Source organism: Acanthisitta chloris, unplaced genomic scaffold (assembly GCF_000695815.1).
Source record: "Acanthisitta chloris isolate BGI_N310 unplaced genomic scaffold, ASM69581v1 scaffold43793, whole genome shotgun sequence".
In the NCBI taxonomy this organism is placed as follows: Eukaryota; Metazoa; Chordata; class Aves; order Passeriformes; family Acanthisittidae; genus Acanthisitta; species Acanthisitta chloris.
Genome location: NW_008665181.1, coordinates 10,811 through 28,810, shown reverse-complemented (window position 1 = coordinate 28,810; position 18,000 = coordinate 10,811). Strand labels below are relative to the sequence as shown.

Below are 18,000 nucleotides of genomic sequence, written 5' to 3'. Positions count from 1 at the left end.
GGGGCGATCCAGGGGGAGATACGGGGCTGCAGTCATTTTTGTACAATTAAACAGTGTCACAGTTTTAAGATACACAGCAGGATTACAAGAGAAATAGTTTTTGTGAAGGTACTGTCTAAGTACGAGGATAAACCCAGATATTTATTTCAGTTGTGCACAAAAGTGGTATCAGCCTAACCTTGCGGAACAGTGCAAAATAAGATGTTATCAATTAGTGTAGAAAACATTCATGCAAACTATTTCTCAGCATACACTGTCTTGCCCTATTTATATACTTCTCTTGCATCGGGGAGGGACAAAATCACAGAGTGAGAGTCAAGAATTCACTGCTCACTTACTAAAGTCATCCTGAGGCACTGAAAATACAATATTCTTATCCATTGCTTTTTTTGTTTTGTTTTAAACCAAGTGATTAAATGGAGATTAACGCTCTGGATTTTTCTGGTAGGGCTTGGCATGGTCTGTGTGATGCCAGTGCTGAATATGTGCTAAAGTTTGTAAAAACTTACTTTAATGTCATGGAAGAGTGATTTCCCATATCTCTCTTTGTATCGCTGTCGGATATTCATCAAGTCAATCTCACTCCTGGCAATGAGAATCCTTATAACTGTCTTATTGTGAAACCCAAAGTCCTAAAATAAAAAGGAGAGGAAACTCGACAGTTGAACAATATGTGTTTGCCTCTCTATATATGCTCATATTAGTGTTTTATAGATAAAGATAAGTTATACCCATATAGAGTGTATGGGATATGCCCATAAAGGTATCCTAGACCTTAAAGGAGCCTAAGCATTCAAGGGTTTTATCCTACAGAGTTGTCATGTGCTCAAATAATAGAATTCATGTTACTGAATAACAGGGAGTCTCCACATGCCACTATTTTAACCATGCACTGAAACTTAAAGAGAAAAAGCCAATGAAGTTTTGTCAGTAATCTCAGGAATTCAATTTGTGGGTAGCAGTTGTGACTGGCATTGCAGAGTCTATTCAAACTATACTGAAGCCAATAATATAGTTCACATCAACTGCTGTCACCTGTGAATGCAGTGAGATTTTTTTAACCATTGTTTTGGAATTTACGTAGCTTGTGTTCAGACGCGTTTTATTTTAACTGTTTGAAATGTTCTTATTGTAATTGTGTGGAGAACGGGGACATCTAGTGGCAGTAGAAGTGGTCAAGTTTGGAGTTGGGATGACAGATGAGCAATTTAGATTCTTTAAATCCTAGTTTTATTAACTACCCATTGATCCTGAAATCTTGTTCTCAAAAAAACCACCAGCCTATGAGCTATGTTAAAAAGCTGCATATAGAAAATATGATGCATTCTTATACACTGTTATGGACTATGATTTCAAGCATTAGAGTTGTGTGTGGGTTTTATTATATTGTATTATAAATGGATGTATAAAAAGCTTTTGGTATAATATGAATATAGCTTGGCTTCAAGAAAAGAACTATTTTAAATTCTTGCATGTCTTTTGAGAGTTATCTGTGTTCATTAAAACACTGAGAAAGCAGTAAAATACTAATTGAAACAAAATGCAGATGTTTATTCTTAATAGTTGAAAACTTTTTCCTGCATCTGAATACAGTGTAGAAGAAAAGTGTATGTTATATTTCATAAAATTAAAAAGGAGGTTTTAACTTGAGAAGCAGTCTTGATACAGGACATTGAGAAACATCACTTTTCCTGATATTTCCTGGTCCTTTTGGCAAACCTATTTCATGTCACATGCCAGAATCCTCTCTTGATCACTCAGACAAAATACTGCTTCTGTTCCTGGGATTTTCCTTGGTTGGTTGCTGCCACTATTGCTGGTTTAGCTAAAACAGTGGAGAGAAGTAGTGGCAGCATCTGGATGAGGATACTGGGGCCCTTTTGAAGTGTTGCTTAAAAGTTTTCTTTGGTGGTTCTGACTTGGAATCCTATCTTTTCCATTCAGTCTCTGAGATGATCCTTACTAATGGTTAGCTCTTGTGACTATCTTCTAAAGTTAAAACTTAAAATATTAAGCTTACAAAATTATACTTTAGGTTTTATATAACGTAATGCATCATTATTTTCACTAACAAATGAAAAACTAAAGAAAATGTCTTCAGTGACCCCCTAGTAGGAGGAATTTGTGTTTCTTTTACCCCCATTTCCACTCATTTATTTTTGTATGTCAGTACTTACATAAAAAGATAAAAGAACCTGCATGGAGCCACACAAGAAAATGCAACCATTTATCTTTATATAACATTAATTTAATCTTTAACTTTTAGTGATCCTTATTAAATCTCTAGAGACAAAAGTATTGCACAGTAAGAAAAGTACACATGTTGTTCTGCACAGGAGGAGGAGATACCATCCATAGAAAAGAGATGTTTTCAATTAAGAAAAGTTTACAAAGGTAGCAGACAGATACTGTTTTAAGGTATCTGAATATTTAACCCTTTATTGTTGCTGCTAAATGCTGACTGTTGCTTAGACACTACTGCTTTGAAGTTTATGTAGTGTTTATGTATGTTTTAAAACACGCAATCATACCCTAAAGATTGAACAGACTGATTTGTAAGTACTTGTTTAAGAATAATCAAGCAAACAAAAAAATAGGGAAGCTACTTTTTATGACATGTGAAGAAGAAGAAGGACTACTTACGTGAATTGCTTTATGAAGCCTGTAAGCAAAGTAAGAAGGCTTGTCACGAATGCAGAGAACTAGGAGAAAAAAGTTGCAATGGGTAAGCAGAAAGCTATTATGAAATAATTTCTTTTGGCTTTGGGCTTCTTGAAATATAAAGCTAAGTAGTGCTTTCCATGACTCAGCTTAAAATTAAACTACCAATATTCACTAACATGACTGTATTTATAATTTTAAAAGTGTGGTACTTATTTTGGGTGGGTCATCATCGCTGTTGCACTGAAGGGCTTATTAAATATCACTGAATATGCTCACATGACATCTTTGTAGAAATATTATTTTCCTTATTCTATAAATAAATAACAAAGGCATATAAAGCTTGAAACTTGTTTGTATACTACTGAAGTCCTGAAAACTTTGCCAGTTGTTTAATATGTGTAAAATTAGTTTGAAGTGCAGTTGTCATTGATCACACAAAATTTGTTATCATATAAAGAACAGATACTAGTTCTGCTCAGTCAGAAGATAGTGCTGCATGGATACATTTTTAGATTTAGATTTCCTGCGTTTGATGTGGGAAAGTGGTTAAAATATTCTTTTCTAATTACTTCTGAAAATTTAATTGCAGGACTTTAAAGTGGATAAAAATATCAGAAAAATAATATTCTGGAAGTACAAGAGCTAACATTCTAGATATCGATTACAGCAAGTAAAAATTATACCTTTACATTACCTATTGCAACCAGTAATTCTTGAAAGTATCCATCATAACATTCGTTAATGGCATCTACTATGTCTTGGCCAGAGATATTTTGGAACTCCTGGAAAACTTGGGTGAAAAAAAATCTTGGTTTATTTTAGTTCCTTAATAATGATCAACTTTGGCTTCTTCCCCCCGCCCCTTTGCTTCCCCCCATTACGAGAACTATTGAGTTGGGTTGTGTTTTTTCCCCCTATTATTCTGTTTCATTATGTTTATGTTCCCCAGGTAAGGCAATCTAAATGAGTAGCCGGAGACCAGGCTTCCAGGGCATTCTCTGCCTGAGTTCTTCAGTCTGAAGTATAAAATGAATGTATGCCAAAGCCTCTGTTTCACTGGAAACTTTAATAAATTATCTAGCAGCTTGGCTAAAAGAAGCCAATGCGTCATATGTCAGTATCCAGACATGGACACTCTCTGCATGATATAGGCATCCAGACATGCAAATATACAGGGTGTGCTTTTTCCTTTAAGAATAGAAGAAAATTTCCTGCTCACTGCTCACTACAAAGCTACTGGAGGACTACAACACAGGCAGAGCCCTCAAATCTCAGGAAGAGAGCAGAACATAAGCAGGTGTGTTACATTATGCTAATCCAGTCATCACCAGCTGAATTAATTTGTTGATCCATGATAGCAAAGTAGTTCTAAGGTACTGTTAGAAGTTGACATAAGAATACAGCTGGCTGCACAGTGACAAACTTGTTGCCAGACAGGCTGTTTTTCCACTGCAGAGCAAAGACTCAAACTTGTCACCAAACAGATGAAATGGGTATCTTTTCTACAGTGGAAGATCTGGATGAGCTTACATAAATTTCTTACAATCTGTAATTATGCCTGATTTTCTATTTTAAATGAAAATGACCCTTATGTTTCTGTGTGTGTGTTCATTACAGGCAAGCAATGTGGACACTGAGGTGCTTCCATCAAAAAACTCTTTGAAACTTCCTGGGAAAAGCTTCAGCACAACAATGTGTTTTCGCATACAAACATTTGCTGAAAATACTCCCTCTGCCTCTCCCAATGTGTGTCCCTTCATAAGAGTTACTTAGGAAAACTGAAGAGAATAGTTAAGAAAAAACTGCCTCGTCCTGTTTTGTTGTGTGTAAACTCAGTGTAGCCATAGCATATGCTTTTCTTTGGTCATGCATTCATCCCTCTGTTTTTAGGCATCCTGATGCCTGACTGTTCTGTCTACAGCTGTCAGTAGTCATCAGGCAAAGTTCAGTTTTGCATTACTTCCAAAATCCCATTAACATCAGTGAGACTCAGAGCTCCAGAAGTTCACTTTGGTTTCAGGCTAATATCCTGCTGCACACTGGGCTTCTTGGTATTTGGAGCATGCCTTTATTAGCAAGTCAGATCTTTTCCTTTCCACTCTATGTTCAAACAGCTGAACTGCTGAATTACCAATCCACAACTGCTGGTGGCTTCTGTTGCAGAGAATCATTTGCAGCATGTTTTTGTGTTCGCCTGTTTTCCGCTGACATGCTTCCCATAGAATCTAATATAGCACAAAAAGGAAACACAAAATATTTTAAGTCCTAAGTCACTTTTCAACATTTGTATTTCTTTTTATGTTTGAGAAGCTCACATCTGAGCATATTTACCATTGCATCCTGAGCAGCTGTAGAAGGGTCTGCATATCCTTCCATCCTTGTTCCCTGGGGGAAAAAAAAGGGTTTAATTTTCTTCAAAAGTGAAATCCTAGAACACTGTAGGAATATAAAGATCTCTCTTTATGAAGCTATGTTGCATGTTTTGAGATAACATATGGGGGCTTTTAGATTGAATCAGTATATACCATGATTGAATTTGCAAATGTACAAAATATCCTCAAGTTGTCACTTTAAGTCTTCATTTTCTTTAAGAAGAGGAACTCTGGAATGACTAAGAGTCTTGTGAGAGAAAAAAATTGGGGGAAGTGGATAAACTTATCCCACTTTTAGTCACATTTTAAATAAGCTTTTACCTGACCACCACCATCCCACCACAATTTTCAGTATTGTGGATGTTATATTGCTTACTATAATGTGTAACTCTGAGGGGGAAAACAAGGATAAGAGTAGCATTTGCCATTCACTCATTATTTCTTATCAATATTACCAGAAGAATCTTAGTATTTTTTCTCCTTGCACAAACCATAGGAGCAAGCTTGTCAGATAATTGAGATTTTGCTTGCTTATAATCATCGTCTGAAATTAAGATCCAAGACTAGGAAATTGTTTGACAACTTTGTTACATAAACCACAAAAGAATGCTTCTAATTTTCCCCATACATTTAATGGATTTTCAGTTGCATTAACCAAGCTAAATTCTTTAGTAAACACACTATGATCTGAATTACATAGTTGTTAGAAAAGGAGAAGAGCACACAACTTTGGAATTTCTTTTTTAACCATAGTCTTCTTGTAAGGATACAAATCAACCTTTGTTGCAGAACTCTTAACAATCTCAATCTCATGTAATCATTGCCTTAATAATACATGTTTGAAGAAATGTAGTTTAAAATTTACAGTCATTTTACCCTGTATGTGAAAGGTAGGATTAAAACCGTGTGTATTGGCTGTCAGCTTGTAGAGTGACTGATTTGAAGCTCTTGTTAAAAATGTTAATTTATATTTAATTAAATGGTAAGAATTTCACCCAGTGAAATTCCTAGTAACAAGATAAATTACTTGAAGCAAGTTATGATGGAATGACTGCATAAAGTTACATACACAAGAAAACACAGGAAATAAAGACAAGTAAACAATAAAATAAACAATGCTCTACATGAGTCAAATACCCACATTTGTATAATTATGTTTTAAATTGAAAAAAATTATCATATTTCAATTAATACCCAGTAAAAGAGAATTAGAATAAAATCTATTTGCCTCAGACTAGAATATTAATTAGCCTGGATTTGTAAATCTGTTAATTTATTTAGAAAGGACTATAACCTATAGCTTTAATCTGCCTCAGGCTGGACATGAAAACTAAATATGACAGTATAGCAATTGAATAGTTTGATTTCCATATGTGGAGCACATTTACTTCTATCTGTGGTCAGATGTGTGCCCTCAGTCCCAAGATTTAATAGGAATTGAAGCAAAGGGTGTCTAAAAAAAGCATTAGAGACGACATCGGAAATGTTACTATATATAATCTCCTGTAAGATGCGTGGTAAAGGAACTAGAAAGGTTATATTTTAATGAAATATCACTGAGTTTTATTATAAGATCATATCCAAACATGGCGATTTGAGCAACAATCTTCAGAAGTATACAGTATAACTGAATAAGGTTGAAATTTCCTGCAACTCTTGTTTATCTTGAGAAAAGTAGCAGATCTTGTTAGCTAAGAAGTTGCTGGTTTCAGGTCTCTTTAGCAATATCTGTGGTTTAAGAAAATAAGGACTAATAATATCATCTCAGATTATTTTAAATTTGGCTCATTTGATGAAATATGTCCCATGGTTTTAATAAAGGTGAGAAGTGAGCTTGCTTAACCTCTAGGTCTTCATTTTTAAGCAAAGGAGAGAAAAATATAAGTGAGCTTGCTTAACCTCTAGGTCTTCGTTTTTAAGCAAAGGAGAGAAAAACATGTTTCCTGTTTATAGCTTCTACTCTTGCAACATCTGCTCTTTGTACCTTTGTGAAGCCTGCTGCTATTTAAAATCTCTGTAAGAACTTTTTCCCAAGACAAACATAGATAAAAGTACAGATATACCTTATGTATTATGCTATTTCCTGATTGTTGTTTTGTCATTATTTGTTACTCTGGTTTACAAAAGGTTTTTAAGATAATGAGCACAGCGACTGCAATGAGAATGGGATTTTATGATCTGACAAGGATGACCAACTTTGTTGCATAAAACTACAAACAGATAAAACTGCAAAAATTGGTGCGTAATAGTGACACTGTGCAAATATGCTGTGATTCAGCATATGCAGTAGCACAAAGAGCATCATATTTAAAGCAGAGAACTTTTGAATACTTTATTTTTTAGCCAAATGTGGCTATAGCTCCATTTTCACATAATGTTTCAACTGGATTATGATAATTTCTAATAACGGAGAAAACCAAGCTTTAAAAATCAGAATCTCATTTGTCCATGCAAGAAGACTTCTTTTGAGATGAGACGGGTAGAGCAGAGGGTCAGCAATTGAATACCCAGGGGACTTCATAAAATAACCTGTTAACCTTTGCCTCCGTCTGAAAGGTAAAATCTAAGTCAAAGTAGATGAAGGAATTCAGTTTCTCTTCCTCGCTGTTTTCTGCAATTCTGTTGTTCAAAAGTGTAGCCCTATTGAACTAGCTTTAACCACAGTCACCTTAAAACTTAAGACTTGTCAAATAGTACCAAAAGTCATTATGAATATTTTAGAAATATAAGTCATACTACTTGTTTTTACAGTACCTGAGCAAGGTTCATGAGTGTATCTCTGAAGTGACCTGAAGTCTCAGAGTCGATATCTTGTTGAAGATCAGTATTATATTCTAGGTTAAACCAAAAGGATATAATCTAAATCACAAATGAACATGCTCTGAGTAGTACAAATGAAGATTATCAAACAAAGGATAAATAAATAGTGTTCAAATAGTTGTCCATTTTCTGTGGTGTTTATTCCACTGTAACCTGTGCAGGTTCTACAGGGACCGAGCCATGGGGCTGGCAGGTCTGTCTGGCCCTGCTGGGGGGGCCTGAGCTGCTGTCCCCACTCGCCTCTCCACCCACCCATGTTGCTTCAGCCTGTTTCGTATATAGTCATGGGAGAGGAGGAGGGAAACCAGTCAGTATTGAGGAGTCATTTTTGTAGTTCTGTTGCTCTGTGTGTGCTAGTACCTCCAGAGCAGACATAGTACAACGGCTACTGTGCACTTGTTAAAAAACCCCAAACATTACGCATTAAGTAGGCTTCTTTCATCTGGAAAATCTCCATATTTGATCTTGAGGCTAATATATCAATTAGGCAGTTTTCTTCTGTGTCTACTCCCTGTGTGGAAAGAGGTAAATATAAAAAGGTGTTTTTAGTAGAAACCACAGTTTTTAGAAGACAACAGTGTTGTGCTTATCAGAAGCAGCAAAAGAATAGCAGTCTCTGCAAGAGCAGTGCAGAGTGTACCTAGAGATAATATACCTGTTTAAATAGACAATTACTTTAATAGTAAAATCTTGTATTTAAAAATATTTCCCTACTTAATCTGTATTTCAGTGTATACATTTGCAAGTGGGGAATTAAGCAAGACAACGTTGCCAGAAACATAACGAGAAGAACTTTAGAGTTTTAGTAAGAATGTCCTACAGGATTTACATTAATTTTATAAACTTGAATTGTCGTAAGATACGCTGCATATGCTGCTTTTGATATGCACATGGATAGTGTTGGTGAGTATTTGGCATTTGGGATTACGGGAGGACACAACATCAAGCCTGAGCCTGTAGACACAAGTGGCCTGTCCTTGTATTTTGGCCATATGAATCCAGATCAAGATAGAATGCTATAAGAAAGTTCAACTTTGAGCCACATTTAGAAAAAAATAAACTTTGGCAGTCTTGTCAATAATGTCAATAAAGGACATGATTCCATTGTTGCCAATGATATTTCACAATTCTTTTAGTGCCAACTGTAATTAAAACACATCAATAGTTCTAAAAAGTGCTTTATGAACTGATATGTGCTTTTGGCCTCCACAATGTCCTGTGGGAATGATTTCACTGTTTAATTACATGATATTTGAAAAAAATAGTTTTGTTTGTTTCAAAATTTCAGTTGTGTAAGGTGCACAGTCTCAGATCCTGGGAAGAAAAAGAAATATTTTCTTCAAAATGTGCCATCAGTTCAGTTTGAGTGGAGTGATCATTGGTTTGTCACAGAGTAATTTGTGTTTATGCAAAGAGGTGTTCTGCTATAGAAGCATTGGTCTTTTCAGAGGTGGAGTCTTAGTGCATGGCACTGGCTGTGCAAATAAATTTTGTTTGTAACATACATGAATGCTTGCAACAACAGGGCCTTACATTTCCCTGTTTAAATATTTCTTCATTTACCAAGTTTACCATGGGATTTAAATGAGTTGTATTTGTTACATGACAAGGATATTATTTATGCAGGTTTTAGCATGCCAATGAATAATCTTCATACAGCATTGTATTTCTGATGACCTTCATGATAGTACAGTACTCCAGTGTGCTAACTTCCAGCAGTTTATCTACCAATTAAATGTCAAAAAATTAATTTGACACATGTTCAGTACTCTAATTAGTGACTGCAACACTAAGCAATTCTGAATTTGACAACTACCTTCAAGGCATGCCAGAGCTCGTGGGCATCATAGGAGGCAGGTGGATACATCAAGCCAACCATAACTTCTTTGAAGTGATGAGAGAGATTTTCTTTCAGGTCTGCTATCAGATCCTTGAAAAGAAAAAGAAAATCCACAGACAGGATTATTTCACTAGTCACTTTCTTAAGAGAGCTTTAAAAAAGTATTAGTGGTTTTCTCTGTAAATGAATAAGGATGAACTGTTGACAATGAATTCTGTCTAGGACTAAGTAAAAAAATATTCTTCTAAATAGTACCTGCTTGTTCTATTAGTGTGGGTGAAATGAGAATAGATGCACAAGTCAGTAGGCCACAATGGATTTTTGGGTTTTGGTTCATTAGAATACAGAAGAAAATGCAGGGGTTTAAGTGCAATTGCTACTTAAAGTCTTGGAAAATTGAGTATCATGGCAGAGCATCTGCAGCTTCCCTTGGCATAGTCCCTGTTCTGTTGGAGCTAAGCAGCTTTGGAAATTGAATCCCATAGAACACAGGTGATTTCTTGTACTTTTTTTCAGTGTCATTCACTATGTGAATAATTTTAAAAATCATCTGTATTCCTCCTAGAACATAAAAATATTTGCTTTGGATTGCTGGAAGGTTATGTGCTTCAATTTAGGTATATTTTAAATTCAGACTGAATTCACTGCTCTTGACAGATGCTGGATTAACAATAAAGAACCTCCCCCTTCCACTTTATGGGTCTCAGTTCTTGCTTGCCAGATAGCTGAGTAATGGATAAGAGTTTCCTCCCCACTCTTCCCTTTCCTCGTAGAATCCTTTGAAATGCTGCAAATGCCAAAAGCTTGTTAATTATACTGTTGGTCTTTCTGATTGAGGATACTTGTGCATTCTTTTTTTTTTTTTTTAAAATGTTTTGTGTGCAGCACTAGAAAACTGTCAGATACATTCTGAACTAAGTCTGAACTGAAAGGAGTACCAGAAACAGTTCCCATTATATAAACTATTATGTTTTGGGATCTGTGTCTCTTTCAGGCTCATACTTTGGTTTTGAGACATTTCTGAATAAAATTAATAGCAAGAGTAGCAATCAAGGAGGATATATGCACATTAAGAATTAAATTTATTACAAAGAAACATATGCGGTCTTCAGTGAATGCACATTAGATGCATTTGACAACCACTAAATCACACATGGAATAGAAATTAATTCATTAAGACATTTTGCTTCTGACAACATGCCTGTTATATTAATCCATTTTCGACATTTTGCTTCTGACAACATGCCTGTGGGAAAATGGATTAATAATCCAAATGGATACTCCTAAAATACTCCTAAAAATCAGAAGTTAAGTAAAGTATTGAAAAATAAGAAAACACAACTCTTAAGTTGTCATTATTATAATTTCTTAATCATTTTTGGTGTAAGAAATCCCTGAAGGCAAATTGTAAGAAAGTCTTAAATCTTCTCTGTCTGAATCATGCAGCCAGTTCAGGGCTTTCTTTACTTTTTTTATATATCTCTCCTTCTAATATGTCACAGTTTACATTTCTCTAATGAATTTGCGTAGTGGCTACTATATTGATCTGATGAAGTGAAATTAAGAGGGAAAAGGATTGAACCAACAGGTTTACCATAATTGAACTGAGAAGGCTAAAACTGTTGCCTTGCCATGTGTCTCCTCTGTCCTGCCATGCTTACCACTCATACACTGGGACTGCTGAATGGCACATTTGCTCAATGCAAAATGACCATTAGGACAGATTACAGCCAGGGAAATGCTAGCACTGGTGTGTGCTAGATTATCTTCTGAAGCACAAATTGCTGCAATTCAGGGCAAGACGCATAGCATTCTGTTCAGCAGTTCCGGTGCTAGATAGCAAACTAGTCATCAGTCAAATGAAATGTGTGGGACACTAACCAGATAAACCATTTCAGTATGTCTGCTGCCACAGGTGAGACAAAAAAAAGGTAGAACTAGGTGGGTTTTTTTTAAAACTGTCAAGAGCATCTTGACATATCTTCTGCTATGAAGTGTACCCAGTGCTTAATGAATTCCTTTAAATTAAAATTGTGGGCATATATGCAATATGTTCATGAGTTTCAGAATTTTCTGTAGCCCATTGCTGGAATATGAAAACAGTTTGTTGCCTTTCTGTTCTATTATTATTCATAGATACAGAGACTGAAATTCCTAAAAAGGGCATCTGAGGTTTCCTTCAGCTTTTTTCTTTCTTCTAGATCTCCTGGTCCATGGCCACTAGCTTTGTAGCACTTCAGGTTGACTCAGTATGGTTGACAGAGGTTTGAATTTAAAGAGATCATCATAGGGATTTATTTTTTTGCTTATATTTTTATTTTTGATTTGAAAAGCCAACTAGATTGGTGGTGAGCTAGTTCAATAATTATTCTCTATGAATACTAAATATGGCAAATCATAACTCTGTTCCTGAAGGACATTTGCCAATTCTTTATTGAGAGATCATAAGTGTTATCTCTAGGTCATCTTCATGTATCAGAGGTAAGAAGTGAAAGACTGAAACATGATACAGAGCTTTTAAATGTTTTCTCTTGTTCAAATGATAGGTCCAGTTGAAACACTCTAATGAAAAGGTCAAAACAAACCAACCAGCTGCTGTGGATGGTTAGAGAAGGAGCACTGTCCAGTGATTAAAGAACACTTGGAAAGAATGGACTTGAGTGCTTTACTGTCACAGGCACCTTTGGGTAGCTTGACATGCTAAAGTTTTGTATAAGTAAGATTAAGTGAGGAATGTTGCATGGATAAACACTGAATTTAGGTGCTTTGCACTTGTAATGGTAACCTAATAAATACCCCATAATAGAAAACCACTTCTAATCATTTGGGTGCAGTGATTTCAATCCTTGTCACAGTCTTTGGAAGGTGGATAGCTCTGATTCAGTTATTGTTCTTTTATGGTCTGTTTAAAACATATTCATTCAAGGCTACATCTAAAATATGGAAAATATTGTGTCTTTTTTTTCTAACAGTCCAAATAAATCAGTGATCTCCTATAAATGAGTAACAACACAAAATCAACCCACTACATGGATTAAATCCAGCTCTTTCCCCCCCAATTCTAGGAGAATAAGTGGATGTTTCAGCATATTTAAAGGTCAGTGGTTGTGAGATATTTTGATATACAGGTGGCACAAAGGTTGTCTCTGGAAGAATTCTTGGCTACCCAAAGAAGAAAATACACTGTTCTACTGGTTAACAAACTGGTGATGTAACAGTACCACATCATGTGGCGTTTTTGAATGAATAATTTCTAGTTAACTCTAGTTAGAGTTGATACTTGTGTGGTAGCATTTGTGCAAACTCACTGTTGTTATTCATGCTAATCGTTTCAATGTCAAGCAGATAGTGACCTTCAAGGAAGAGCCGTTAGTTTTACAAGCTTCAGGAAAAGAAGAAAGATGGATTTTAAGTGTTTGGCTTCTCTTAGGGGAAGGGCATGTCTGGTCAATTTAATCACAGCATTTTTCTTTACCTTTCCAATACTATCTAGTTCAATACAGCACATTTCATCACTGGATTTCACAGGGATTTTGCAAAAAGTATTGCTATATTGTTGCCCTTATATAGGTGTGGTAACTGAGGAAAATGCAGGCATTGCAACTTTCCCAAAGTTACTTGGTTAGCAATAGTAGATCTGGAAATAGAATGAGGATATCTATCTCTGTGTATGTTTAAGAACTCATAACAAAAATTACATTGTTATACACAGTAAATATGCATAAAATAAAATTGAACAAAAGGGCCAGTTTTTTATGGCTTAAAATTTTTAAAACACCTTTCAAAGATTCATGAAATTAGCATTAGGCAGCTCAGATGAGTGCTGATTGTATAGATGGAATTTCATGGAATGTCTGAGAGTGTCAGTGCTTTACATGAGAACATTAATCAGTATGTGAATAAGGTAACAAAGCCTGTAATGGTTGGGATGGTGTTTTTCTTTGGTTACAATAATATTTTATTATTTATTCCAAAATCTTGAAAAATGCAATTCAGAAACCCCCAAAAGCACGTATTATTTATTCCAAAATCTTGAAAAATACAATTCAGAAACCCCCAAAAACACATAGAGAAAGAAATAAGTTGGTTCAGAAATTTTGAGTTGGTCAATAGAGAAGAACGAACTATAGAAAAATAAATTTTTCCATGTCCATTTCTAACTTTGTGTGTGGCAGACACTTCTACTGCTGTATAAGTGACAACCTGAAGCCATCATAGGCATCAATAATTACACGAGCAAAGTTGTGTGCCAACCTGTTGGTGCCAGCCAGCTGTCTGGCAGTCTTTTGGTTGCAGTGACTGACCTGAGAGAAGGGCTGGCCAACTGCACTCGAGACAGGAGAGAAAGAGGTAATGAAAGTACAAAGTGACTCTGCCGTACCCTGCCATACATGTCTCTGTATGCCTCGGCAATCATAAGTCGCTGTGAGTTGCAACGCTGAGTTAGAATATCAATCAACACATCTTTTTCACAACCTGTAAAGGAAACATGACAGAGACTCTAAATTAACAATGTGTTGTTATTTATTTACAATTGTGATTGTTCATAAAATCCTAGAATCACCCGGGTTGGAAGAGACCTCAAGGATCATCGAGTCCAACCCTACCATCATTACTAGACCATGGCACTAAGTGCCACATCCAGTCTCATCTTGAAAACCTCCAGGGATGGTGAATTCATGTTTTGCTCAAGAACCTTATACTAATTTCTTGAAAAAATAGATCAGAGTAATATCCCAGTGGTATTTACCAACGGCAGTTATATTTACTGTGCTTATGTATTTTGCAGTTCCTTGTGTAGTAGCATCAAAAAGTGAAATAGTCTTTTATTACTAGATGCATCATCACCTCTCTCAAGCTCAATGGATTTGAAAGCGTCAATAAAACAGACACAGGTTTTCATTTATTCAGAACTAGGCCCAGTAGCAAGATTTATGGCTGAGCCTTGGAAGTCATACTTGTACTGTATTAGTATTAATATTGTTTAAATTGCCATTTCAGGATTAGGGATCTCTTTTATGAGGATGACAAATTGTGGTCAGACCATTTGTTGTAAAACTCAAAGTTATATTTTCAGAAGAACTATATAAAGTAAGTTATAAAGTTTAAAAAATATAGTATTTTACCTCATTTCCAAGGGCATTTTATTGAAGGTTACCTAGGTTATTTTGCTTGATGAGAGCATACTGCTAAATTTCTATAATGGATCTATATTTATTGCTTATGAAAAAGAAGATGATGAACATATTAAGAAAATTATTTTAGATTTTAAAAATTGTTTTTGCATCCCAAAAGTTGCCCTTTGGTAATTTCAGATGGCTATTTTAGTGACATTCCAGCATAAATATATCTCTGAGGGTAAATCAATTGACTTTATCACACTTGCAACAGAGATGAATTAGGCAAATTTCTAGTAGTCATTATATAGGCATGTATGCATATGTTACAGACACACATTCTGTACCTGTCACCCCCTTGTAAGGCAGATGTTGTCATATAGTCTATAACTGTCAGGTTCTACTCTGACACAAATGTAGCTGGACATTGAATACATCATTGGACATCAAAATGTGTCTTTCTGTGATTCCTTGAAGAATTAAGAGATAGGTGGTGACACTCCTAATTTAATGAGTTTTTATTTGGTGTCATACTTCTTGTTTTATGAGAACTTTCTGAAAAAAAAGGAAATGTGTTAGAATTGGGAAGGATACTCACTAATTCCCTGTAGAGCTCCTCCTAGCAACTGGGCATCCATAATAGGGTTAAAGTTTGGAGCAGGAAAAATTGTTCCTTGTGTCTGCTAAAAGAAAAAACAGATTTTAATGAGGTGTTTAACATTTATAACACTGCATATATAATTCTGTTGAAAACCAGCAATCATAACTTTGAATTATCTTTGCTTCATGCAGAACAAGAAGCAAAGTTTTAATTTATGAAAGAGAACTTAAACTTGCAGTTAAACCTAGGAATATAGACCATATTTGAGGAAGTTGTCCCTAGCATGAGTTAGGCCTGAATAAAAAAATGTATAAAAAAAAAAATTATGGTGGGGTTTTGCCCCTAGCATGAGTTAGGCCTGAATAAAAATTGTAAAAAAAAAATTATGGTGGGGTTTTGCATTGAAATGTAACCACATTTTTATGTCTATCCCTTTGCCAATTTTTTTGGAAAATATTTTATATTGCAAATTTAAGCTAGCATGAGTTAGGCCTGAATAAAAATTGTAAAAAAAAAATTATGGTGGGGTTTTGCATTGAAATGTAACCACATTTTTATGTCTATCCCTTTGCCAATTTTTTTGGAAAATATTTTATATTGCAAATTTAAGTTATCCCTGCCACATTTTTATGTCTATCCCTTTGCCAGTTTTTTTTGAAAATATTTTATATTGCAAATTTAATTCATGATATCCCTGACAGTCTTCAATATCTATTCCTCATGGTATTTCAATTTTGAAAGGACTAGTGAGAAAATGATGAATTACATACATAGGTTGCTTACAAACTTTGTTATTTATTAAAGCAATGATGATCCTGCTAAGTGTGAGATAGCTTTCTCATGTGCCATGTAAAAGGCAACACAATTTTTCTAGTTGCTTTGTAACTGATTATATTACTGTCAGCTCATTCACAGTGATACTTTATTTAATATATTTTTCCTTATTTTAAAGAAATCTGTGAATAATAAACAGAACTAATTTTCATAGAGTCACAGTCCCATACATATAGAAGAATATAACTAAGACAGACAGATTAGCTATGTCCCCTAGTTAACCTCTTTAGTTCTTTTGGGAATTCTAGTTTCTTTACCAAATGTACCAGTATAAAGGTTATCTTTTATGATGATTCCTTTGACTTGATCATTACATCTGATTAAAATGACACCATGAACTTTATATTTACTTTTGAAGGGAAAAGGGAATCTATTTTTTTAAAAAAAACAAATGAGATATTTTTAAAAATGCTTCCTAGAATCAGGAGTTACATGGATTACACTAGTTAATTTGTTTGTTTGCTTGGTTTACATACCCTTGAAAGCCTTTTATAAGTTGTGCTTGCAGTAGTAATGGCATACACACAGATTTTTTGTGTGGCCACTAATCACACTTCCCTGGCTTGCAATTCTAACACTGGAATTAAAAAGCACCAAGCAAGAATTGGGTATTTTAGTTGAGAAGGAAGAAATCATTTCTTGATAACGTTTGATCATTACTTTAGTCCCACCAGCCAAAGGTAGGGATAACACATTGTCTGTGGCTAAGTGAGGAAGAGAGAGCATAGTCAGGAATTTATGATTTTTGGAGGAGTTTAAAAAGTACTAGTAGAGCAGCATGCCTTTATAGAAAGAAGTGCTTACCAGTAGACAGACATTCTTCTGCAGTTTGTTCATCATTTAAATACAAGGTCCAGCTTTTACAACTGAACATAAAATGCATGTTCATGCTCATGTTTTATGAATAAAGAAGCCTTTTTACTCATGAAACAGTTGGGAAAATACTGAGAAAAAATGTTTTGAAAATATGGAGGTAAGTACTGACCACAGAGAACACAATAAGACTGCCAATTTTTGTAGGTTGATATATGTTGTTGTATCTGAAATGAATTGCAGACTCATCCTTAAGGTATGCTCCATCCCATCTTCCTTCATCCACATGGGAATTGTCTGTGTACCCTCACTTGACACTTACTCTATCTCTAGGATAGGGATCTGCAGATATTAGCTTCAGAAACTGAAAGTTTCTAACAGCCCTCACTAGTCAGAAGGGTGGTGGTGAGGAGGAGAGAAAATGTAGGATGTGTGCATTTATTTGAATCTAATTTAAAATACTGGTGCTGGTTCTTCATCTCTGCATCAGCTTTGAACAGGTTCAATTCCTGAAAAGATTAGTTTTCTCAAAGAATTTCCTTTCACACATTCAGATTTGTGGTGTCACAAAGTGAACTGCTAAGTCACTGATCTTTTCAGCATTTGTAATACTTGCACTAAAGTCAAACATATGTGATTAGCTTTGTGATTGTGGATTCCTGCATAGTCCTTGGAATTAAACATTAGTAAAAGAAGTTTTTGAAGTAGATACCACCTCTCAGTGAGAATGGAGGCAAGTATTAATAATTTCTGAATATATATCTCTATTCATGAAAGAGTCAAAAAAAAGAAAAAGGGCTTTGCATGAATGTGTACTTGCAAAAATATGATACAGGAATTGTTCATAGAAAAGACAGTTTTGAATACACAGATTTGCAGGCTTGAAAAATTTTTGACCAAAATATGCAACATAGCCCTTGTGGCGTATCTTTCAGGCAA

At 35.1% G+C, this 18,000-nt stretch overlaps 1 protein-coding gene across 1 annotated transcript in view; it reads right to left on the bottom strand.

Moving 5' to 3' along the window:
* Nucleotides 1–509: 509 nt before the first annotated feature.
* The window catches only part of ANXA10 (annexin A10), a gene marked incomplete at its 3' end in the record, with an annotated part of 21,493 nt that continues 4,002 nt past the window's right edge, over nucleotides 510–18,000 (bottom strand). Inside the window, exons 2-11 of the mRNA XM_009071608.1 lie at nucleotides 15,412–15,493; nucleotides 14,078–14,172; nucleotides 9,673–9,786; nucleotides 8,277–8,367; nucleotides 7,791–7,870; nucleotides 4,996–5,049; nucleotides 4,796–4,889; nucleotides 3,359–3,454; nucleotides 2,644–2,702; nucleotides 510–632 (exon numbers count right to left, since the gene is read on the bottom strand). Coding sequence (XP_009069856.1) covers nucleotides 510–632; nucleotides 2,644–2,702; nucleotides 3,359–3,454; nucleotides 4,796–4,889; nucleotides 4,996–5,049; nucleotides 7,791–7,870; nucleotides 8,277–8,367; nucleotides 9,673–9,786; nucleotides 14,078–14,172; nucleotides 15,412–15,493 — 888 coding nt within the window. The remainder of the gene's footprint in view (nucleotides 633–2,643; nucleotides 2,703–3,358; nucleotides 3,455–4,795; nucleotides 4,890–4,995; nucleotides 5,050–7,790; nucleotides 7,871–8,276; nucleotides 8,368–9,672; nucleotides 9,787–14,077; nucleotides 14,173–15,411; nucleotides 15,494–18,000) is intronic.